Source organism: Strix uralensis, chromosome 3, assembly GCF_047716275.1.
Source record: "Strix uralensis isolate ZFMK-TIS-50842 chromosome 3, bStrUra1, whole genome shotgun sequence".
NCBI lineage: Eukaryota > Metazoa > Chordata > Aves > Strigiformes > Strigidae > Strix > Strix uralensis.
Window position 1 is genome coordinate 52757129 of NC_133974.1, and position 25391 is coordinate 52782519.

Consider the following 25391-nt stretch of genomic DNA (forward strand, 5'->3'; position numbering starts at 1 on the left):
AAACTTATGTAGGAAAACTCCTACAGCTTTTATGCATTTGGTTTTGCACATGCAATAGCAATCATGCCCTGGGTGTGTACTTAAAGCTTCAAGTTAGTCAGTTCAAGTCAACAGCACCAGAAAATACCAGGCAAGGAAAGGAGAAAAGGCTATTAAACCAAAATATAAGCAACCAGTTCACCAGACCACACAAGAGAACTGAACTCTTTAGGACTTTAGTAATACAAACATACTGGTACTTTTATGGAAATGCTCTGACAAGTTGTATTTCTAGTATGCAGAACAACACAGAAATAATTATATGAACAACTGATAAGCAAGTAGGTGGCATTTTGAGCCACCTAGAGTAACCACTAGAGTAACCAGGAGTATTAAGTTTAACCACAGAAGATGTGTGTATTAAGTTTAACCACAGAAGATAAGTGCAAAACAAAAATTTGTTTTGCAGATTCTGCATTTTCAGAGGGGACTTCAAGGCTACTTAATTTGGTAAAACAGAAATGGAATGGTTTAAAGGAAGGCTTCTATAGCAGCACCTTATACAGCAGTGTTTCATAGGAAAAAGATAAAAGATAAAAAAGTAAAATAATCCCAATGGGATAGGTTTTTCAGGTCCCTCTGTGTTGAAAAAAGCCATGAGTTCTGGAAGTACTGAAAAAAGAAAATAAGAGCTTGAAAATGGTCTGGATTTGAGATGCCCAGAAGAAGGAAAAATGAAATGATTCATCTGGCCTCAGACTGAAAACTGAACAATGGAGATAGCTGAAAACGATTAAAACTTAAAATCATAGTAGAATTCGTTACTTAGACTACAAGGCTTCAAGCAAGTTCAGTGAATTTCAGATGTGGAACAATACAAAAGACAATTTAGTAGCAGTAAAACATTTTTTAGGCCACAAGTATAATAAATACTTAGATATAGGATATAAAGCTGCAAGGATCACCCATCCTCAGAAAAATAAAACAGACTAGATAAAACCTAGAAGAACAAAATCACTAATACATAACAAAAATAACATGACAAAAAAACAAGGAACAATTATTAGTCTAAAGTGCAAAGATACTAAGGCAGATTAGGATACTGAACAAATCTTGGAGTTTGGTCAGAGAGAGATCATTAATCACAGTAATAAGAAGCTTTTTTAGAGTAGAAGTTTAGAGAAGTCAAACCAAAATGGATCCAAGACAGAGCTAGTGGACAGGAAACCACTGTATTGCTTGTAAATATTAAAAGCATCGGGAGATAAAGGGAGAAGAAAGCAAGGAAAATAGTACCAAAGGCAACTGAGGTAAAAAAGAAACTAGAGTAATCTAATAAACAAGTGAAAATATAGAAAGACAATGAGGGTTGAGAAACAATGAGGGGCCATGGGATGGGATAAATTCATTAGCACAGAAAGAAAAGGCAGAGGCTTCCTCAAATGTCTTCAAGAACTGGCACCAGATCTCGTATTTCGTAACTGTCTATAATCAGAATTATTCTAGTGATAGCTTCTTTCAGTATGCTGTTCACATATTCAAAAATCTGATGCCTTTTTCCAATAGTATAGCCTGTCAGGACTACCCTAACTTCAGTATCCTCAGGTGGCTGCACATGAAAAAGCACAAGATCAAGTATACTGAGTATATACATATACCCACAATTTAGTACATATGCTACCTATAGGCAACAGGCAGGTTTAAGGAAGCACCCTGACATTACTAAAGACAGAGGAAGGATGAGCATGATGCTCTTTCTACAAGGCAGAAGCATTTTGCCAGTGAGATGGCCAAATGGAGCAGAGAACAAAACCACGATGCTCACATCTTTCTTATCAAAATGCAAACTAATCAAACTCTACATAGTAACAATGTCACACGAAGTCTGTGGACAAGATGCATAACAGAATTAAAGGCATCCAGACTATCCATTTAGTGACTATCGTACTGTTAACTACAGTTTGGAAACAGGAAAGCCTTCCTGTGTCTCAAAATCCCCACACAATAGTATATCAAGTCATCACAAAGACAAGAAAAATATCAGTAAGATACAGTGGAAGCTTTATTTAAACAGAACTCTTTTTCAGCTTATCACAGAAACAGACACAGAGGTTCACAAGAAAACAAACACCACACTGAAACTTTTAACATAACAAAATTGAATGGAATTAATAAAGTTTTAGTAGAACGTAACATGACATTTTGCCTTCAATAACAAAGCTGACTACAACTTACATACAAAAACCTGCAGAGTAAAATATGACTGTAGACTAAAACCACTATCCACTGAGCCATACACAGGGCTGAAACCGATACCAAACAATGTACTGAAAAAAGCAACTAATTTGATCAAGTCTAAAGATTTTTCCACTGATGTTCCATTTTCAATCCAGCCATCTCTGTTCTACATTAAGTTTATCCAGTTTAGGCACCACTAATAACATTTGATTTGTGCCTCCCAGACTCAATGGGCGCAGACACCTCAGCTTGAGAGTCAGGATCAGCAGAGACCAGTAAGGATGACATTGTATCGGGACTATATTACAGAGCTACCTGATAAGGATGGAGAATTGGATGAAGTCTTCTCTACAACTCAAAGAAGTCTCTGAACCACAAACTCTGGTTCTTACAAGAGACCTTAACCTTCCTGACATCCACTGGAAGGGCAACACAGCAGGGCACAAGCAACCCAGGTAATTTTTGGAGGATATCATGGACAACTTCTTGAACGGGCCAACGATGATGGCACACATCTGTTCTCAAACAATGAAGACCTGATTGGAGATGTGACAATCAAAGGCAGCTTTGGCTGTAGCAACCATCAACTAGTACAGTTCAAGATCCTGAGTGGAGTGAAGAAGGCAAGTAGCAGAGCACAGACCTAAAACTTCAGGTGAACAGACTTCAGCTTATTGAAGGAACTGGTAGGTGCCTATGGGAAGCAGCTCTGAAGAGCAAAGTTGCTCAGGAAAGCTGGCAGGTCTACTCAAAAATATAAGTATCAGGAGACCAGCTTGGCTAAGCAGATTGTCAGAGCTCCAATGCAAGAAAGGCAGTATACAGGGGGGCGCAAACAGGGACAGGCTACATAGGAGAGTTTAGAAACACTGAGCAGGCATGTAGGGATAGCGTCAGGAAAGCCAAAGTTCACACGCAAGGAATGTTGAGGGCAACAAGAGCAGCTTCTGCTACAACATCAGTTGTAAAAGGCTGAACAAAAAAATGTGAGCCTATTGCTGAATGAAGTGGGCAATTTTGCATCATGTCTCAGGGTGAGGCATCAAAAACAGTCACATATAATGTTAAATTAGAGAAAGGCACATTCTAGAGTTCTGTAAAGTCAATATACCATTCAAACAATTTTACAACTCCACACAGAATAAACTGAAAACATGTATAAACTAATTCTACTGGACTACAGGAAAAGTACAAATGGAGGAACATATGGAAAACATGTAATGAGAAACAGAAGAGAAAAAGGCTTATAACAAATTCAGAAAAAAACAACAAAAAACCCAAAACTGACAAAACATTCCAACTGAAACTTTACAACATATAAGTGTATGTTCACGTGTGCACACAATCTTGCAGAGATTATTTAAGTTCGGCAAGTAAGTATTTAAAAATGTCTTTCCTGCATTATCTGCAACTCTGTTGTTCTTTATCTGAGTGATAGAGTAGCTACTTGCTTTCAGTGCATTGCTGTCTACATCTTATCCTGAAGAGACTTGGCTTCACTTTTTTGTACATTTCTGTTGAAGGCACCATCAGTTGGTTTTATATTTGTGTGTTCTGAGAATATTCAGGATCTGAAGTGAACAGCGAATTGTAAGTGAAAACAACTGAGTCTGAACAGCACTGATGCCCTTTTTCCCTAGTCAGCTGCACTGGGAATTTGGATTACATCCCAACTGATGTCAAGTACCAAATTCATAGATGAGCTTCTTCAGATCACACTGTTAGAATGGGGTAAAATCTTTTTCTTTTTAACATACTTGCATAGATTTCTTGATATTGCTTTCCTGCTTTGAGCAGAGACACAACTTCAAGAAAAGTAACCTCTGTATGGAGAAAATAAAGTTTCAAATTTTGTATTTAGAAAGCAATGGTGTGCTAAAAATAGCGTCTCCCTTTTCCATTCTCCTCTGCATGCTCTTTTTTTTGTTGTTAAATTGCTGAAGGAGGTGGCTGTTAGACAATGGAGCTGACTAGCTGCTTCAGATGATGCTCTACTTTTGTTACAATTACTTGACAAAAAAATTATACTTCAAGCTGTGAATTATTTTTTTTTCCTAAACATTACAGTGCATTTATGGGCCGATAAGAAAAAAGTCAACTTAATTGATTAAAACAAAAATCTCTTTTTATTCCACAGATTTACTACCTGTGTACTTTTTTGTTTAACTTCATTGTTCTTTCAGATACAATAAGACAAAAAATGTCCACAGAACCCTTTTGAAGAATAACCAAAGCTTGAATTTAAGTATTTCCTTACACAAAAAGCATTTAAATTACATAGATTATACAAGATTAGACCATGTAAAGCAGAGAGAACTCTTATTCTTCCTATGGCATGCAAAACATGAGTTGTCATGTAGCTCAACCAAAAGCCTCCTTCCAGCTGATTCATACTTATAAAATCACCAATACACAGACACTTCTAGCCAACACATGCCTTAATTCTCTAATAAAAATCCCTTCAAAAAAAATTTTTTTTATACTCATTTTACTACCTCCAGCTATTGAAAGAGGGAGTGGAGTTTCAAAGTTTCCACAAACAAATCTAACAATCTTTTCTAATTAGGTAGTAGAGAATTTATGGGGAGATTTTACATTGCCAAATATTCTACACATTTAGATTATCTTGGCAAGGGAAAAGAAGTTCTGACATTCAGAAGGAATCTCATACAGCAAATGTACTCAGGGACACAGACTTTTTTTAAAGCCTTGTTTTACCTAACCTCGCCTTAAACAAAGCCAGGGACCAAGGTTAGAAACCTATTTTTCTATAACAGTAAATACTGCAAGCTGCTGCAACAGTCAAGGTCAAAGAAAAGGTCAGTATAGCCTAAGTAGAGGATTTGTACCTATTATGAAATTCTATGTAACTGTACTTGAAGAGAGCCAATGGCATTACAAATCTTGAAAGTGTTTTATTAATACTGAAAAGTTATCATTATTCCTGTACAGCTGATCTTCTCTGCATTCCTAAGAGATGCAGAGAGAGGTCAAACGGGTTATAAGGCTAGCCTGCTCCACAGTCTCAAATTAAGTAGCTTCACGTTTGGTTCATCTGACTAAGCGGTTTCCATCCAGGGAGGCGAGAGCAACTTGTAGGTGACGTGCATCACCCGACAGAGGTAAAAGCAAATAAGCTTTACTAGCTCTACCAGCAAGGCAGGACGTGTCCCCTTGAGCGTCCCCGTGCCACACGGCCAGCAGCAGTGCTGAGAAGCACACGGCAAAGGCACAAAGTGCTTCAGGACAGAGACAGTAAGTCTAGCTGGACCTCCCCAGCTCCGCTTCAGCACCGCAACACCACAGACCCCCCAAAGCCAAGAGGAGGGAGATGCAGCCCCAGAAGAGCTGCCTACACGCAAAGGAAGGCCACGGACAGCAGGGAGGCTGAAAAGAACATAAATACAGTGAGACAGAGACTTGCTCAAGAGAGCTGACAAACACAAAAAGGTTACAAATATCTACCGTTTAACCTGTAAGGTTTCTAAAACCTTGCCCACTCTCAGAAACTGAGGATGCCAAAATATTTGTACCCTCTAGCACTCTGTAACATACGTTGCATTGATAGGCAAAAGGCCTGAGAATAATTTGTGCAAGCTAAATTGCTCAAATGAGCTTTCAGTAACTCATTTAACATTACAATCTGAATTATTTTAGCCTGTACCCATAAATGCAAGTATGAACACAAAGGCCAACTAATGCTCCCACTAGTGTCCCACAGCGTACTGGCAAGGTTTCAAGGTCTCCCAGAAGGAGCAGCCTCTAGCAGCTTCACTAACAACTAGCACACACAGGCACAGGATGTGGCAACTAAAATGGTTATGCGTCCCAGACCCAACATTCACGCAGGGCAAAACCACAGCAACTCAGGGCACTCTTAAGCAAGGCTAGGAGAGAAATGCTGCTGGTTTGTGGCTCTACTTCCTCCACTTAAATAATCTGTAACAGCCTAGTATAATTATTTTTCCCCACAGAAAAAAGGCTACTGAGCTGTAAAAAAAAAAAATAAATCTATATATATAAAAATTCAATGAAGTTTAGTAATAAGATCACTATTTACAGAGAAGATGGCTACAGTGGTAATTTATACTTGGAAGGGAGGAAGTTCTCAGTGTTGGGGGTGAGGAGAAAAGCTGGAAAGGACCAGGAGTTGACAGAAGAGCCTCCTAGGACCTAACTCAAGTCACTGGTTCACATGAAACCTTTAGTAATAGTCATCTTTGTCTGCAGGCTGTACTTTAGGGGAAAAAAATTATCTTATAAAAAGACATTCTTAAACTATCGTCTTCTGGGTTGAAAGTTTCAGAGCAAGACTATTCACTGCAGTACAAACAACTGTTACAAATACTTCACTGGTTTCTAGGACATTTCTACTACTGTAATATACTTACATGGAACTGTCTCAGTAAGAGATCAACTAGAATACACTAAAAACACTGAACTTATTTTTCATTTGTCACTGAATTTTTTGAAAATATGTGCAACTCATATCAGGGAACTGTTCTAAGTACTAGATTAAACATGTGTTTTGGTGACAAACAGACCCAAAAAAAGAATTTGGGAATAAAGTTCAGACCCTTCAAAAATTTTCCAAGAATTTTGCGTAAGATACCTAATTTCAGTGACCAGTCAGAAACCTCAGAAGAGCAACTCAGGATACAAGAGGGACTTGCAGCTTTTGCTGAAATTTAGCAAACCAATGTTTCTTCATTGTATTTCACTGCCAAGTAGTATATATTACTATTTTATTAGTACAGAACATTTATCTGCTTACTAGAAATACATCTGAAAGGCATGGCTCTATTTCTACTAAATAGACAGAAATACTACAAGATTGTTTCACAGAATCACAGAATCTTCCAGGTTGGAAGGGACCTCTTGAAATCTAGTCCAACCTCCCTGCTCAAGCACGGTCAGGTAGAGCAAGCTGCCCACAACTGCATCCAGTCAAGCTCTGAGCATCTCCACAGATGGAAAATTCACAACCTCTTTGGGTAATCTGTTCCAGGGCTCGGTCACCCTCACAGTAAAGGAGTATCTTTTTGTATTCAGATGGAATTTCATATATTTCAATGCATGCCTGCTGCCTCTTTTCCTGTCACTGGGCACCACCGAGAAGAGTCTGGTTCCCACTTTTTCATTCCCTCCTGTCAGGTATTTACATATATTGGTAAGATCCCCCAAGCCTTCTGCTCTCCAGGCTAAACAGTCCCAGCTCTCTTAGCCTCTCCTCGATATGTCAGATGCTCCAGTCCCTTCACCATCTTTATGGCCCTGCACTGGGCTCACTCCAGTTGCTCCATGTCTCCCTTGCACTGGGGAGCCCAGCACTGGACCCAGCACTCCACCTATGGCCTCACCAGTACCAAATTAGAGAGGAAGGATCACCTCCCTTGACTTGCTGGCAATGCTCTGCCTAATGCAGCCCAGGCTGCTGCTGTCTTTGCCCTGAGGGTGCATTGTTGGCTCACACTTAGCCTGCTGTCCACCAGGGTCCTCAGGGCCCTCTCTGCAGTCATTTTACAGCAAGTCAGCTCCCTGCATGTATTGGTGCCTGAGGTTATTCCATCCCAGATGTGGGACTTTGCATTTCCCTTTTTTGAACTTCATGAGATTGCTCTCGGCCTATTTCTCCAGCCTGTTGAGGTCCCTCTGAACAGCAGCACAACCATCTGGTGTATCAGCCATGTCTCACAGTTTTGTATCGACCGCAAACTTGCTGAGGACGGAGTCTGTCCCAGCACCCAGTTCGTTGGTGAAGATATTGAACAGTATCAGCCCCACTATCAACCTCTGGGTTACACCACTAGTGAGTTGTCTCCAACTGGACTTTGTGCCACCAATCACAACCCTCTGGGCCCAGCTGTTCAGCCAGTTTTCAATCCACCTCACTTTCCACTTATCTAACCTGTACTTTGTTATCTTGTCTGTGAGAATGTTATGGGACACAGTGTCAAAAGCCTTAATAAAGTCAAGACAAACAGCATCTACAGCATTCACCTCATTCACCAAGCCATTCATCTCATAGTAGAAGACTATCAGGTTGGTTAAGGATGATTTCCCCTTTGTAAATCCACGCTGACTACCCCCAATCACCTTCTTGTCCTTCATGTGTTTGGAAATGGTTTTCAGGAGGATTTTCTTCATCACCCTCCCAGCAACTGAGGTGTGGCTGACCAACCTGTAGTTCCCCTGATCCTCCTTCCTGGGAAGAGGAGTGACATTTGCTCTCTTCCATTCCTCAGGAACCTCTTCCAATTACCAAGATCTTTCAAAGGGAGTGGTCTCATAAATGACATGCAAGCAACTCCGTCAGCACTTGTGGGTGCAACCCATCAGGCACCACAAACTAATGTATGTCCAAGTTTGAGTGCTCCCTAACCTGGTCCTCCTCCAAAGGTAAGTCTTCCATGCCTGACTTTCCCTCTGGTCTCAGGAACATGAGATTCCTGAAGGCTGGTCTTACCAAGAAAGACTGAGGCAAAATGTTAAGCACCTCAGCCTTTGCCATGTAATTTGTTCCCATTTAGCAGCAGGCTCATGTTTCCCTTAGTCTTCCTTTTGCTGTTTATGTATCACAGAATCACAGAATCGTCTAGGTTGGAAAAGACCTTGAAGATCCATTGAAGGTCCAACCATTAACCTAACATTGACAGTTCCCAACTACACCATATCCCTAAGCGCTATGTTGACTCTACTCTTAAACACCTCCAGGGATGGGGACTCCACCACTGCCCTGGGCAGCCCATTCCAACGCCTGACTACCTGTTCTGTAAAGAAATGCTTCCAAATATCTAGTCTAAACCTTCCCTGGCACCACTTGAGGCCATTACCTCTTGTCCTATTGCTTATTACTTGGTTAAAGAGGCTCATCCCCAGCTCTCTGCAACCTCCTTTCAGGTAGTTGTAGAGGGCGATGAGGTCTCCCCTCAGCCTCCTCTTCTCCAGACTAAACAACCCCAGTTCCCTCAGCAGCTCCTCGCAGGACATGTGCTCCAGACCCTTCACCAGCTTCGTTGCCCTTCTCTGGACACGCTCGAGTAATTCAATGTCCTTTTTGTAGTGAGGGGCCCAAAACTGAACACAGTCATCGAGGTGCAGCCTCACCAGTGCCGAGTACAAGGGTAAGATCACTTCCCTGTCCCTGCTGGCCAGGCTATTTCTGCTATAAGCCAGGATACCATTGGCCTTCTTGGCCACCTGGGCACACTGCTGGCTCATGTTCAGCCGGCTGTCAATCAACACCCCCAGGTCCCTCTCTGACTGTCAGCTCTCCAGCCACTACTCCCCAAGCCTGTAGTGCTGCTGGGGGTTGTTGTGGCCCAAGTGCAGCATTTGGCCTTATTGAAACTCATCCAGTTGGCCTTAGCCCATTGCTCCAGCCTGTACTTGTAGAATCCTTTCTTGTTGCCATTGAGGTCCCTTGCCAGACTCAACTCCAGGTCAGCCTTGGCTTTCCTAACCCCTATTCCTGCAAGATCAAACAGCAACTCTATACTCCTCTTGTTACGAATCCCTGCTTCCAACTCATATTTTTTTTTTATGTCTGAGTTCAATAAGGACCTCCTTGTTCATCCAGACAGGCCTCCCGCTGCCCTCGCCTGCTTTCCTATTTGTTGGGATGGAACTTCTTGGGCTCAGACAAGGTGATACTTGAATATCAGTGAGGTCTCCAGGGTTGTATCTCATAGGATTCTTCCAATCAGGTATCTGAAGAAGTTGAAGTCTGCTCTCCTAAAGTGCAGGATGTGATCCTGCTTTTTGACATGCTCCCTCCACTTAGGATCCTAAACTCCACCATCTCAGCTAAATAAGCCAGTAACAATAATCTTATTGTAAATCCCCAAGTTGTTCAAGACTGCAATTTTTCTGAGGACTTCCAGATTACTACTACCATTCAGCCTTTCTGCAATTCCTCATGTGAAAAGCAACAGATAACCACAAATTTTGGAAACGACTTAGCCACTAAAGTAAGTTCCACTGGAGATAGCTATGAACAGTTTGTGGTCCAGCAGCATAAGCCTAAAATCTGCTGTCCAAATCAGGCACCAAATTAGTTTCTTCCTCTGAATAAAAAAATGAAATTCAAGCAAAGACATTATACTGCCTTCTCCTGCTCTCCTTTTATTAATACAATGAGATTGTACTTTTCTTACACCGTTAGCAAACTTTATGTATCACGAACAATTGCACTAATATTCTTCCATGCTACGGGACAGGCTACATATCCAGATAATTTTGAAAGTAGCCAGTGAATGGCACTGATTAAGAAAAGGCTCATATTTTTCTTTTCTCTGAATTAGTTTTTCCCAAAATCCACAATTAGAAGTTTATAGTTTCTTCACTGTGGAAAGCAAAGTACTTGAAGTAACCAGCATAATCCTCTCATAGGAAGTAAAGCCTTTTGGACAAGAAATCTCAGATAAAGTTGTATTACCCTGGTGCTTTTTTGAATACAAAATTCCATTACCATTAGCTGTTTGCAGACTTTTGAAGTTATAGCTATTGGTTCTTAACAGATGATGGCCAAGATACTCCACAGGAAAAAACAGCCTTAACAAATAATACCCCTCTGGTCTGTTTCTTCTGTATCCACTTGTCCTTCTAAGAAACCTACTTAGATAAGGTAAGGAGCAAAAAGTAAAACACAAAGACAGCAGAATTGAATAAAAGTATTCCTTTCCATAAAAAAAGCACTTGTTACCTTTTCAGCATAATGAAGAAAAACTTTTTGCAAAACTTGCATTGGATTATTTATAAATCCAGTTTATTATGCTTGTCTATCTCTACACTTGATTACATTCAACTCTTTAGTTTCCTTCTGTCAAATCAAAGGATACAGGAAAGTTCCTCCTGCATCAAGAAATCTAGCTACACAGCCTAACACCCAGTAGCATAACCACACGCTCTTTTGTCGCACAGCCTTCCAATGTATCTTCAAACTACCTTGCAATGAATATGCTCTGATGTTCCACCTCTGAATGGAAAGGACCAGAGTTTCCTTGAGGTCTTAATGTCTAAAAATGTATTTTCTCTTCCATCTTCTACAGTGCAAACTATATTATCAAATTCCTAGAGTCACTTTGTCTATAAATAACTCTAGGAATTCAGGAAACTTATTTTGCCCATGTTACAAAAGGAATTAGTAACCCCACCTTGATGTTCAAGCAATAAGGAAAACATTTCATCTGTCACTGGTTCCAAAATAAGCTAATACAAGTCTTGAGCTGAAACAGGTGTCACATTCATTAACTAATCATGTAAAAATGAAAACTCTGTATTTCATAATTCTCATTCATTATTTTACAGCTCTACTCTTCCAAAATGCTGTTGCTTAAGCCAAGCAGTAATCTGTCTCGTTACAAGAACACTGAAATAGTTGGCATTTCAGTTATCTTCAGAATAGACTTGAGTTATAGGGAAGAAATTAGCTGCTTCCCCCCCCAATTCTTTAACATATAAGAATCCCCTCTAGTATTTTCATATTCAATGCAACAGAATTGGCTGAAATATGGACTCCTTCAGCAGCTATCACCCTACAGTTGAACATAAGCAACCATCACTTGCCCCAAGAGCCACTGCCTATATGGTGTTTTTGCTGACATAAGCCTTCTTCCAGGAAAAGCTCATATTAATAGCCGTAGAAGAGGCTTTATGTTTTTCAAAGTCCTAAGCAAAGACAGACCAACTTGATCTGTAACATCAGAAAAGAGGAGTCGTCTGCCTTCTCTTACGGAAAGTTAGCCAGTAGATCTTATTCTGAGTGTCTAGGCAATACTACACACAAAATGGTCTTGGATTGCAAAACCGAGTGCCTTTTAGTTCAGCAATATATTTCTTGGCCACACTGTCAAGTGCCTTCAGGTTACAGAATTATGAAAATATTCTGAACGCGCAGAACCACGCACACTGGTGCTTCTTTCATTTTCTCAGCTTCCACAAAATATGGGGTTTTCCGGTGTTGGGGGTGGTGGTGGTGGAGGGGGCTGTTTAAATGTCGGAAGAACTACTCATGACATTTTAACATGGTCTCTTTCCAGGCTGGTAATTTTTATTTAATCAGTAAACATTATTCTCTTTGTTACCTATCTAAGCCTTTAAATACAAGATTAACTACTAATGCATTAATTCTAAGTCTGCTTCTCCATATGAAAAATGCACTTGATTCTGCTTACTTCTGTATGGCAAAAAGTTCATTTTTCTTTTTCAACTATTTCACCTTTATCTTTCTCACATTTCTAATATTTGAACAACCTGAAATTTCACTGAAGCAAACAGTGATTTACTACATTATCTCAGGTTACAGAGTTTTGCAATGAAGTCTGAAGAAGAGTAAAAAAATCATTCAAGGAAGAATTACAGGAAGAACCACTGAGAGGATTCAAGCAATTTACACAGTAGTTGTGAAGTTTCCCAAGTTTTACTGAGCTTTGCACAAAGCTTCATCAATGAAAAAAAAAAGTTTAAGTTAAAAAAAAAATCCAGACTGAAATGGGAATGTATTATCAGAGGAAAAAAACAATTTGACTCTCTCTACTTCTTCATGATATTGTGTCCAGGTATGACAGAACCAGCTCCATATCACAGTGCTATCGCAACAACAGGAAAGTCTCCTTCGGACTATTCCACGCATCATCTCCACAGTAGTACAATTTAAAACAAAGGACAAGAATCAAAGAAACAAAAAAACCCCTCAATGCTGTCAAAACCGACTTTGTAGTAAGAAGAATATAATCTAGTACTGATGTTAAAAAAGGATTTCTTATCTCCTCCAAAGGCAGAAATATTAGCAAGAAGGTCACTAGGTAGATTCTGTGTAAAGTGACTGACAGCAATGCAGCCACCTCTCAAATCCCTGAGTGACCTTGACCTTACAGTGACAATCACTTTAAAAGGATAGTAGTTTTATCTGCTAAGTCTCTTCATACAGAATTACCGTGGGCACCAAACACAATACAGTGGTTTGCTCAGTTCATGAACATGAGTTTCTAATGCCTCACATTGCATTGCACACTTGAATGCTGTATTTCAATGCAACACTACTAGATTATAAAAAGCTTTAGGCACAATCCTAACACACATTTCAACAGCCCTCAGCATAGTGACAGCATTAAAACAAGGTAAATATTTAATTAAGGAAGTGTACTTCTTTTGCAATGCAAGAATTTCTTGCATTACAAAATTTTACTTGCTACCCAGCACTTTGACAGTAATGCACATTTTCAATTGTAAAATGAACATTTAAATATCAAATTCTACTTTCATATACAAGCACCTATTTTGTTTTTTATCAGCTTTGAAGGAAAGATGGGACACTACTATGCTTAGAAGTGTGTAATTTCTGAATCCATTTTTTCCTGCAGACACATGTAATAAAAGTAATAAAATTTAATAAAAAATAAAGCTAGTTTTTTTATTTGCTATGAAATTTTTCTATACTTATCAAAACAAATAAGGAATGAGGACAACAAACTGTTCTCAGGTACTAAAGAGTAAGCTATCATCAGTTCAAAATAAAATACATTATTAGCAAGCAGACTTGTAATGGTAGTTGTAATCTTTCAGAACCTTTTTCCTTCAAGTCATTTTAAAAACATCCCTTTTTAATATAAATCTTCATTAAATAGTTCATATGTATTTCCCTCTCAACACATACAAGCAGATAAAATAAAATCATATCAGAAAGAGGCACTGCTATTACCTAGCAAGAGCACCTCTTTCCACTGAAAAAAAAAAATATTTAGAAAGCATTTTAAGAAAAGCTCATGTTTGAATAACCTTCATGCTTCCATAGTTTAAAGAAAACATTTAAATAATCTTTACGTTAATTAATTCAGAGAAAATAAAATCTGTTGAATAATAACGCCAGTAAAAATACTTTCATTGATGTACACTTACTGCAATCTCTCTACAGGCCGACATGGATATCCCTGTACCTTCAATTTGCTTCAGTGCATATTCCTTCTCATCTTTTCTGTACACAAAAAAAAACAAAACAGAGAGGAACATTTTTAGCTCTCACTTATACTACACCAATCCATACAAGTATAATGATTTATTCTAATTTGGTCTGGATCAAGAAGCTGAAAAGCCAATCTGTTTTTATACAGAAATTACACTTAGAAGCAAGTTTCCTTTTAACACATACTTCAAAAATTCCAAACAAAAACTCCTGCATAAAGAAACTTTATTATCCTATGTCCATTTCTCTCTGAAACCATACAGATAACTGCAAATATGTCTACAGAGACTTTTGGAGGACACTTTTCCTGAAATTCCAGGATACCGTCTACTACCATGAAAGAGCCACACAGTCATATCTCATGCCTGGAAAACTCTCCTAGAAATACCTAGAAACCACATTTTACTTTATTTTATGAGCCACTGTCAATCCACTTTTACTTCTGAAATACTATTTAACTAATTATATTTCTAATTAGTGCTGGCTACTGACAGACCCCTACACAGCATATGAAACTGTGTGCTCTGAAGTACAAAGCCAGAGAACGTGAAAATGTTCAGCCCGAACACAGTACTACACTTTTAAATAATCACGGTTTGAAGCAATCTAGAGGGAAGACCGACACAACATAATGAAGTAGTATCTCAGAGCCCTGACAATACAACATAACCAGCTTACTGCCTACAATAAGGTTGTGCAGGATCTGGCTACCATTGATAGATGTTGATAAGCACTGATACCCACAGTGCTGATGAACTTCTGCAGACTCACCAATTACAATTCAAAAACCCACAGGCCCCCATCCAAATTCCCTATGGCATTTCTGGTAGACTTCAGTTTCCCCTTCTTCCAGTCCCAAAACATTTTGTTTTGCTACGCTGAAAAAAATAACGTGAATTCATTTCAGCCTCTCTGGCTTTTAACTCCAGGCCTGTGTCCTGCCCAACTCCAGCCTCTTTCCCACTCTCTTTCAGACCCCCATCTCTGAAAGTCATGGGATGAGAAGTAGCTGAGTAGAGGAATGTGGGGAGAGGGTGAAATTGACTAGAAATTGTAACTGCCTACACATACTAGTAACTATAGGTGATCATTATTCTCAGTAATTTGCAGTAGCAGCTAAACTCACAATGCATATCTATAGTTATCATTGTGCTTGGCTTCCATTTTGCACTACGTTTTTTGAAGCAAAAATATAACAAGAAAAATTCCACATGTATTCTGACTACACATGAGAACTCAGTGCACTGCAAGTTTTGCAAAAAGTAAATCCACCTTTGAAGTAGGAGTCAGTCAGCAGCTGTTCCAACTGGGAAACCCAAGTTCTGGTGCTGCACCTTAACTCAGAAATAGTTGTTATTCCTCTCTCAAACAAGCACTTACATGAAATTTTTGGAAATCTTTGAAGAGATACTCCTTCCAAATTAAAAAACAGAAATTCAGTTGTAATGGAATTACAATCTGCTTTATTTCAAGCAGGGTGTTTCGATGTGTTTGGGATTTGGTGCAGCATTGATCTCTAAGACAGCAAGATCAAGCATATGAGGCTACAGGCTTGAAGGGCCTCTTTCTCCAGATAGGTTTGGAGTAACAGAAGATCCTTCTGCAGCTGAAACTAAAGGAACGGGTTTCTTTGAGGTGACCTAAATTATTCTGGAACTGCCAAAGAGAGAAGTACATTCTCATTCTGCACAGATTTTCTGTGCAGAAATGGGAAGGACAACAACTTACATCATGCCTTGCAAATACCCCCAAAATATTCACCTATTCAGATACTTAGATGCAAATCTTAACAACCAACACACATGACAAATGAACATAACAAGATTGGACCCTCCTCTTGTAAAACAAACTTTTATTCCTCTATGCTATTAAAATGAAATAGCCTCATATCACAGTATTTTAAACATAAAGCTTCTGACTCTGTACATGGTGGGGGGAGAGCAAGAACACCCAAAACTTTTCAAGGGCTAAAGCCTAAGAAGTTACCATTACTAAAATTAGGCTAAATACTGCATTAACAGCTCCTAAGAGCTGTTCACCAAGTACACTTTCAGGAATAACTTCAGAGGTGGACATGTCTGTTTCCTAAGCAGAAGGATTCACCAGGATCTACTGACAGGACAATTCAGATTCCTTCTTTGCTCCCCACTGAGCAGCCCTTTATTTTCATGAATTAGTCATTTACAAGAACACTGCTCAAGATGCAGAACCAAGAAATGTGTAACTTCACAGGTAATATGCTCATACCTTATCTCACAGAAATTGCTTTTGATTTCATTAATTAGTCCAAATTTTAAAGAGTAAATAATAAATGCCCATCTGCTCTCATACACGGTTCTGCTATCTATGCAGAGATTTACATAAACTGCAAAGTATTAACTCCATAACTCAGATCATTTACTAAGACTGTGAAGACAATATTGTATTGTCTGGAGAACCAAAACCAACTCTGGATGTTTAAAATTGGTCATAGCTTTTAAACTACAGTCATGTTTAAACTACACGGTACAGAACAATCCCATGCACATATATCAGCTTGAATCCCAAAACAATGTAGTCCCTACAGCACTGCAGCACACCCTTCTTTTGGCATGTCTACTTAACCAGGCACACCACCCCGCTGATACGGCTACCCTTGAACTAGTCCTACAGATGCAAGCATTGCATTCAGTTACTCAGACCTTCACAGATCGAAGGTCACTGCAGAGACCAGGCACGCTGTTTGGCACACATGGCCTTCAACAGCATTGCTTAACACCACTGCTACTCTGAGCTTAATAGCCAGCCACTCTGCATAGGATTTTAAAATATAAATGAGAAATTATGAAAGATGCTTAAAAAAAAATAAACAACCCAACAAATTAAGGTATTAGATCATGTGGGAAAAGAAGGTAATCTTACTGAGCTTCTAGGACATTGGGTTTTGTGAACATTTAGCAAAAATGGGGATAATGAAATACTTACCTAAAATAAATGGGTATCAAGGATAAATAACTCCAAAGATACCATATGCTAGATCTCAAAAAATATTATTTTTTACCAACAGATTCAGACTCATAAACACAGCCTCCTTTAAATACATAAATACCATTTACATGCTTTGGCAGAAATACAAGTCTATATGAATACTTTTCCAAAGTTAACTGTTCTTATTATGCAAACATAACAGCTGTTTAAAACACTTCCCAAAAGATCTCCACCAAGTGGTATTTTAACTAATAATATTTCCCATCTAATAGTAATCTCAAGGTAATTTGAGAAAGAAAGAAATATATTTAAAACCAAGGCAGTCAATGCAATCTGATGAAATACACAATTCTGGTTACTCAATAAAATGGTATTAAATGACTGAAGAAAAAAAATAGGTACTTTATTAGCTATTTCCCCACTTGTAAGAATTCAATAAATAATGTCAAATGGTGTGTGTGATTGGTAAGTATACTGTTCAACTCCCTAAAGACCTATGCTCTTACGAAACACCTGAGGCAGGGGGGAAGTATTTCTATTTCATGATGAATATATAGACACACTCTAGTGAACTCTGAAGACATTTCAAGAACTTGTACAGAATTATACAGCAGGAAAGTTTTCATAAATCCTCTTCTGACAGATTCTATATCAGTACATTTTTCACTAGAGTGTGGAACAACCATGATTAAGTTTAAAAACCAAACCCCAACAACAACAAACTACACAGCTCTGGTATGAGGCAAAAGGCCTAGGGATAGCCAAGCAGAAGCGATGTCTTTGTCCGTAATCATTCTCAATTGGTCCACAGAAATACGCTTGGGAGCAGGCCAACTAACTTGAAGGTCCTGCTGCATGGGGGTTTGTCTGAGAGCAGGGAGCAAGTTGCATAGACGAAGGTTTAATCAAGCAGGTTCTATTAAACAGCCACCCCAGGCTAACGGTGGCAATCTGCTCACTGAATCTGAGCACAAAACACAGCAAAACAGACCTGAAAGGAAATTCTATTTCTTAAGAGGTTGTGACTTAACAGTTTCTATTAAAGCTTTTCAAAATTGATGCAGAAGAATTTGCCTGACAAAACGAGTATCACATCGCACCACTACCAGGCTTCTTAACTCTTCAAGTTCCCTTACCCAAAACTAGGAGTAAAGATTAAAATCAACATTATTTCTAGTTCCAGAAGTGTTACAATTCATGCTATTTTAAGAGGGATTAACATTTTACAAAAATGAAACTGCTGACATGAGATATCCCCATCCTGAAGACTTCCTGACTGTATTTCAGACTGTCATAGGCAGCATCCAAATGCCAGAGTCCTCACATCCCTCTGTTGAGAGCATCCCTCTGTTATAAAAATCTGTACCAGTGTAAGGCTGCAACTTGGTCTTTGAGATTAAGCTTTTCTCCCACACCAAAATCCCATTCTGCAATCTGTAAGGTTAATGTTAACATTCTAATTTGTACCATGCAAAGGAAAATTCTGTTCTCTTGCCCCCAAAATTTTTATTGAGCTGGCTTATGTCCAACTGCAGTATTCAATGCCAAAAATGAAAATATGATTACTACTTCTTCTGGGTAACACTTTCAGTTTCCATTTTCAAAATGCTTTGAAAAGAAGAAAGTACCAAATTCACTTTAGAAGGGTGCAGTTCAGAAGACTTAGAATAATCAAAACATTTCAAAGGAATTAAACTGTCTTAACTACTGCAATTGTACATCAGAGTGCTCCTATCATATGAAAAACTATTTTACAAACAAGCCAATGGAAAACTAGAAACAACTTGCCCAAGACCATAAGAAAAACAGGAGGATTTGAAAACTGTGTATGATTCAAACTATTGTTTTATCCCTATTATTCAAATTTTAAAACTTTTAATGATGGTCCCTCTTGAATTCACAGATAATTTAACATACATTCCAACTTTAGAATTAATTATCCACATCAAGGAACTGGCTTGAAAGATGAAATCACACTGAAGCTACAACTGTGACTACTACATCAGTTAATACAGATATTAACATTACAGTATATACTAATATGGCCTCATGGCCTTTATGGCCTCAAATTACACCAGGGAAGGTTTAGACTGGATATTAGGAAGCATTTCTTTACAGAACGGGTTGTTGGGCATTGGAATGGGCTGCCCAGGGAGGTGGCGGAGTCCCCATCCCTGGAGGTATTTAAGAGTCGGGTTGACACAGTGCTTAGGGATATGGTGTAGTTGGGAACTGTCAATGTTAGGTTAATGATTGGACTGGATGATCTACAAGGTCTTTTCCAACCTTGATGACTCTGTGATTCTATAATAATACCCTTCTTAAATTAAGTACACAATATCATATATAATTAATAATAAAGTGCACATTTTCTTAAACAAATTAAATGCACCATAAAAACATCCCAAGACCTAGCTAGAAAAACCTAATGAAAAACAACAACAATTCACCCTCGTAAGCAACACTAATGGAATTTAAACATTTGTGACTTTGTAGGACAAAGCCTGGGAACACTATGGAGTTCAGTGTCCTTCAAACACAGTATTGCCCAGAACACAGAATTCATACATGTATTTTGGTACGCTCCAATCACTTTGTTTAATTGCTGCCATACAGCACAAAGTTAATCACTCATCAGGAGATCACCAACAAGGATTACAAACTTCAGCCCCCAAGATAACGCAAAACCATGACACTGAAGTGCACGTAGAAGTTAACTGAAAATGCTCCATGGTATATGGAACATGGCAGCAAAGCCACTAAATTGATCACATTCAGCACTGGTTACCTTATGCAGGCTGCTCAGATTTAACTCTACACATAGCACATGGCCATAGCCCTTTACAAAGGTAATGGTACCAGTAAAGCGTCTATGATGAACTGGAAAAAGGGACCTAATCCTTCCTTAAAAAATGATGAGTTCTTATGCTTTAGTGTTTTTTATGCATACAGAAATAGTCACTAACCCAAAAGAATTACAAGATCAAAAAAAATCCACACATGGTGTCACTGGAGTACATGTTCTTTAACAGACTAGGAAAGTAATTTTCTTTTATCATTATCCTCAAACCATATCAAGTCTTATCCAGTTAGCAGCTCAGCCAACTCCTTTTCACCCACACAGCAACCAGCCACAAATGACAGAAACTGGGAATCTACAGGTTGATCTTAATTTATTTCTAGAGAACAGTGCACACGCTGAATTTCAATGCATATATATTAGTTCATTTTCAGAGCTACATAAGAAACTCAAAATGTGAAACAGTAAGGATAGTACACAGAAATTTAAGAGAAATCTATGACCACATCAGTCCTTTAAAAGATTTGTCTTTCTTCACCTTCAAGGGCAGCTGTCTGCTGCTCTGCTAAAAAACTTCACAGCAGTTACAGGTTGTTCCTACAGCCCAGTCCAGTAAGACATGGATACCTGAGTTATATTTGGCTGGTTTTGGCCATGAAGAGAATAGATGAAACTAGGCAGACTTTCACCTCATTCCACTACAGTGAAAGGTTTACCATTTCATTAATGTCTGTGGACTGTATAGTTGGCCTGCCTACTGATGCATCCCTCAGAGGTTTAGTGGGAATCTTCTCAGTGTTGCAAATAGAAAAGCGCACATGTGTAGGGAAGAGGAAAGGACTCCTCATACAGAAAGAGCAGACATGTATGTCACCTCATCTGCTCAAACCTGGGCCTGGACTCTCCTCTCCGTGCCAGGGTGGGAAGCCAACCTTCCCAGCAGGCAATGACTATACTATCTTTAAAAGTTGAGCTTGCATCTTGTCTGGAACATCTAAAAGTAACTTGGAAAGTCAGAGCAAGGCAACAAACCTACACCAAAGAGGACAGTCTCTACTATGCATTATAAAAAGAGCTAGCATGAAAAGATCATCTCCAAGGCTGATCCAGCTACACACAAGGAAAACACTTTTCAGAATGGAAACAATATGCTACATTTCATACTGCATTTCTGAATCTTTTGTCTCACAACGTTCTCATCTCAGATTTCAAAAAAGGACCTGAATGCTACACAGCTCACTGATGTCACTGCCTGACAATACTCACTAAACTCTGCTAGGTCTTCCTCCAGACATCCCAGATGACTCCAGCTACCTCAGCATATACATACAAAAACACCAGAAGGCAGCACTTCTCTTTATCTTCTGCTGTCTCCAAGACTTGAAGTTCATACATGAAGCCCTTCTGGAATTTATGAACACAGCAAAAATAAAAGGCAGAAGCTTGTGTCATTTTAGGTCTTACTCTTCTCAAAATGCAACAAATTCCTGAACACTAAGCGTAGTTTCCTACTCCATTTTCCAATAATTTTATAGACTTGCCAGTATCAAGTACTTCCGTAAATGCATGCCCGAAAGAAGGCTAACTCAGGACTTCTAGAACAATCTGGGATTTTTTTTAAAAAAATTTTTTTTGTTGGTTTAAAAAAAACTTCCAAACAAAAAATTAGAACTTTTTTGTTTGTTGAAATTAGTGTTCTAAAATTAAGTCTACTATAAACGTTTATAAATTGCAGAGACATTGAAATATAGAACAACTGATTATAACAATTATCCTTTTTTTAAAAAAAAATCTGACTTTCATTACGTACATTATCAGAAACATGCAGCAGAACAGTTACACAGAACTTAGCCTGCTGAAAAATCTGGCGTGTTCCAGCCATATAAAAGAGATCATATTAAAAGCACCACTGGCATCAGATACGAATAGACACTCAGTGTTATCACAGTACCCTATTAGAAATTGAACTATACCCAGATTTTGTTCTATTATCTATAGAATATCCCCAGATGTACCTCTAAAAGCCAGTGTCAATATGGCTAGCCTTCTGTTTCCTCTGGAAACCAGTCTATGAACTCAGGAAGAAATGTGCATGTTAAAGAACAAGGCAAGTTCTTAAAGTGATGCAAAGCCATTTGCTATTAAATACAACACCCTTATATTGTGTGCTTCCGCAGAGTCTCACAAAAGATGTTAAATACCTATAAAAAAAAAATCTTCACCTACCATAGATGATGTGTTCTTTATGTATGAGATGACAGCTGATCAAAAAGACAAAACAGTGAATCTGAGCACTGATAAGATTTTGTTATAAAAGAAAATTCCTTTACACATATAATTTCACTAGACTGGGAGTGGGGAAATAGAAATCTCTCAATATCAACATGAGGAGACTGGAACTATTCCAGCACTATTACACATAACCTCACTATATTCTCTTCCTTTTTGCCCAGTAGTTTCTAATTCAGAAAACTAAAAGCAAATCTTTGTAGCATAGATGCCTTTTAACTGTTAACAACAGTTTCAGATTATTTCACAGTCACAGATTGATTTTTAAGATCTCTGTAATAACAGACCATTGGAAATCTTACTAACCTTAATCTTATTAAAATTTAGCCTTTACACTATAATAATAAAACTTCGTATTTGTAAGAAACTTCAGTCACTGCCACCCTCACTCAAAATCTACTGATGAAAACTCACAGACCTCAACCACCTACCAGGTTGTTGCCATTGCTAAAATTAGACTGGCTCCAAAACATCTTGAGTGACTGAGAACTGTGAATTTCATATGAGTAGGCTTATTTTATAACAGATTGGCATAAGTAGACTTGACAGCCTGTTTATAAAGGTAAAAACTGAAGTGTTCACATTAAACCTTGAAAGCTGTAAAATTATTCTGCTGCTCCAGGTAATTTCTTCCAGCATTTGCATTATTTAAGCAGGGGGGAGAGCTGTACCTGATCTTATTTCTTTATAGATAGCTTGATTACAGATAGTGAATAGATTTAGGAAATACCTCTCTTCCAGAAAAGATACTGCATGTGAGGATTTGCTACCTTAAAATAAGCAGCAAGGAGAAAAATACCTCTGAAATAAAGAGGAAACAAACTTTTATTTAGGAGTGAATTATGTACCAAGGCCACAGACACAGGGTCCTTTAGACTATGCCAAAAAAGAATCTGTCATTTGTTTCATAAAATCACTTATAAGAAGAGTGTTTGTGACTAACTATATACATCAAGAACATTAGCTGTCTGTTTTCAGTAATAGCTCCTAAAGCCATAGTGTAAGAACATACTGTAACTACACAGTCCAGCTTAATGTGCCTCAGGTCTCTTTCTCTGTAGTGCTAAATGCTGCATCTTTGATAGGTGGGAAATTACTATTAAAATCACCAAATAATAGGAAGCCTGCATTTCTTTTGGGTCTCTTTGGTGAGAACCTGTTTGAAACACTGAATGCAGATTTTTTTCTAAATCATTATAATGCATTAGCAGAAGAAAAAAGTATTGACTCAATGTAAGACCTATCAGAAGGACAATGGCCTAAAAAACAGAGTTACTCAGTTTTCCTTTTCTAGCTCATGACAATCAAATGCTTCCTCTAAAGCATATAGAAAGTCCAGATTTATCAGAGGCCTGTTGCACAATTTCTGTTCTTCTTTTCTTTCAGACTTCCCAACTCAAATGATCTAGTGTGAAATCTTCAATTCTCATAGCCAGACCTACATGAAAGCTTACCACCCTTACAATGAAAGCTGCCACCCAAATCATGAGTAAGAAGCAAGACCCAACATTCTGTATGGGCAGAGCAAGACAGAGCACATTTGTTACAGTTGGAAAGCTGCCACGTCGAAAAAACACCCTCACAAGAAGGTATAAGGACCAGAATGAGATTCTACAAAGTCACCACGAGGTCTAATTAATTCAGCCTGAAATGGAAAAAAAAAAAAATCATCATTGCTAATGCAGCATCTCAATTTTTTTCCTCACTTCAATGTTAGACAATTAGGATTTCACAGAGTTACAGATGCAGCTGCTAAGAGAGTCTTGCTACTTCCCAACAACAAACACGGTCTTTAGCTGGCAACCATCCTATCTGTTCCTGGGGAACATGAACCATGTTCTGCTTCCCTTATGGGAATTGACTACTCCCGTAGTCAGAATAGGCTTCTCTCGCATTCTTTCTGTAGCTTAAGAGCATTGCTTGGATAAAGTTTTACGCTGACATTTTTTTCCCACCATTGAAATCATGCTAAAGGTAGAATAAATGGCATTCAACTTGTAATGGTCTTTTGGTTGTTCTGAACTGAAGATCAAATTAAATTTGGTAATTTGTCTACCTCTTTCTCATTTGGAGCATGACAGAATTGGGCAAAGGAACAACCGGTTATCCTACACAATGACTGCTTTTAATCAAAAGGTATGAACATAAAGCTAACTTTGAAGTCTACAATGCCCTTGAGAACATGGCAATAACTCATACAGGAACTCTGTTTCAGAAATAGGGACATTCAAAGACACAGGCTGAAGCCCACTGTCAGTTGCACTAATGATAATGAACCAAAGCAAGGAACATGGCATTTTTGAATGAGCAAGGTGTTAAATATTAGCATGAATCTCTGATAATCCATGGAAGTCTTATTACTGGTGAAAATTTTCTCTAAACTGCTTTGAATTTGCAGAACTCATGAGCCATAAGATAAGAAGCATCTCTCTCAAATCAATCTACTTAGGAGTCAAACAGTTAATCTCATGCTGCTAGAATTTCATGCTGTTAGAATTTCATGCATGAGTGGCCTTTGTATCATCAGATTTCTTCAAGCTCTCAGACCCCATGACATACCAAAGGGGTGGGAGAGTCAAGGACAATCGCAGTCAGAGCAGAGTCCCAGCATTACCTGTGTAATGCTTTCAGGTGCTCTAGTAAAGACAGGGAAAGAAAGGAGGGACAGAAGAGGCAGAAAACCTGGCCACATAAAAAGGATTGATTCTTCCTGCAATCAATGCATGAGGAAACCAGATACATTGCCTCAAAACAGCTAAACATACCTCAATGTAGTTTCCACTCCAGCAGATCTAGCTTCTGCCTCCAAGTCAATTCCCTATAACATTCATTTTCACTTGACTGTAAAAAGAAATCAATAGCCTCTTCTACTTAAGTCAGCAGTGAATGAACAAAAAAATAATCATACCACACGTGAGGCCCAGTTTATGGGAACACGTTTAAAGCCATACTGTCTGAGACTGTCCCCAGTTCGTATCTATGCTCTTATTTAGCTCAGAACCCTTAAGCGAGAGATCTGACACTCCCAGCACACACAGGAAGCTATAGCTGTTGCTTTGCCTATTAGGAAGCCTGACCTCAAGGTGGTTTCACCTACAAGATGAATGACCCTACAAGATCATGAACTTTGTAGGAAACAGATGGCAACTGAGGGAG

At 38.7% G+C, this 25391-nt stretch overlaps 1 protein-coding gene across 3 annotated transcripts in view; it reads right to left on the reverse strand.

Moving 5' to 3' along the window:
- The window catches only part of CDK19 (cyclin dependent kinase 19), a 130790-nt gene that overhangs the window by 97079 nt on the left and 8320 nt on the right, over window positions 1-25391 (reverse strand). For all 3 annotated transcript variants that reach the window (XM_074862292.1, XM_074862293.1, XM_074862294.1), the window contains exon 2: window positions 14116-14191. In XM_074862292.1, coding sequence (XP_074718393.1) covers window positions 14116-14191 — 76 coding nt within the window. The remainder of the gene's footprint in view (window positions 1-14115; window positions 14192-25391) is intronic.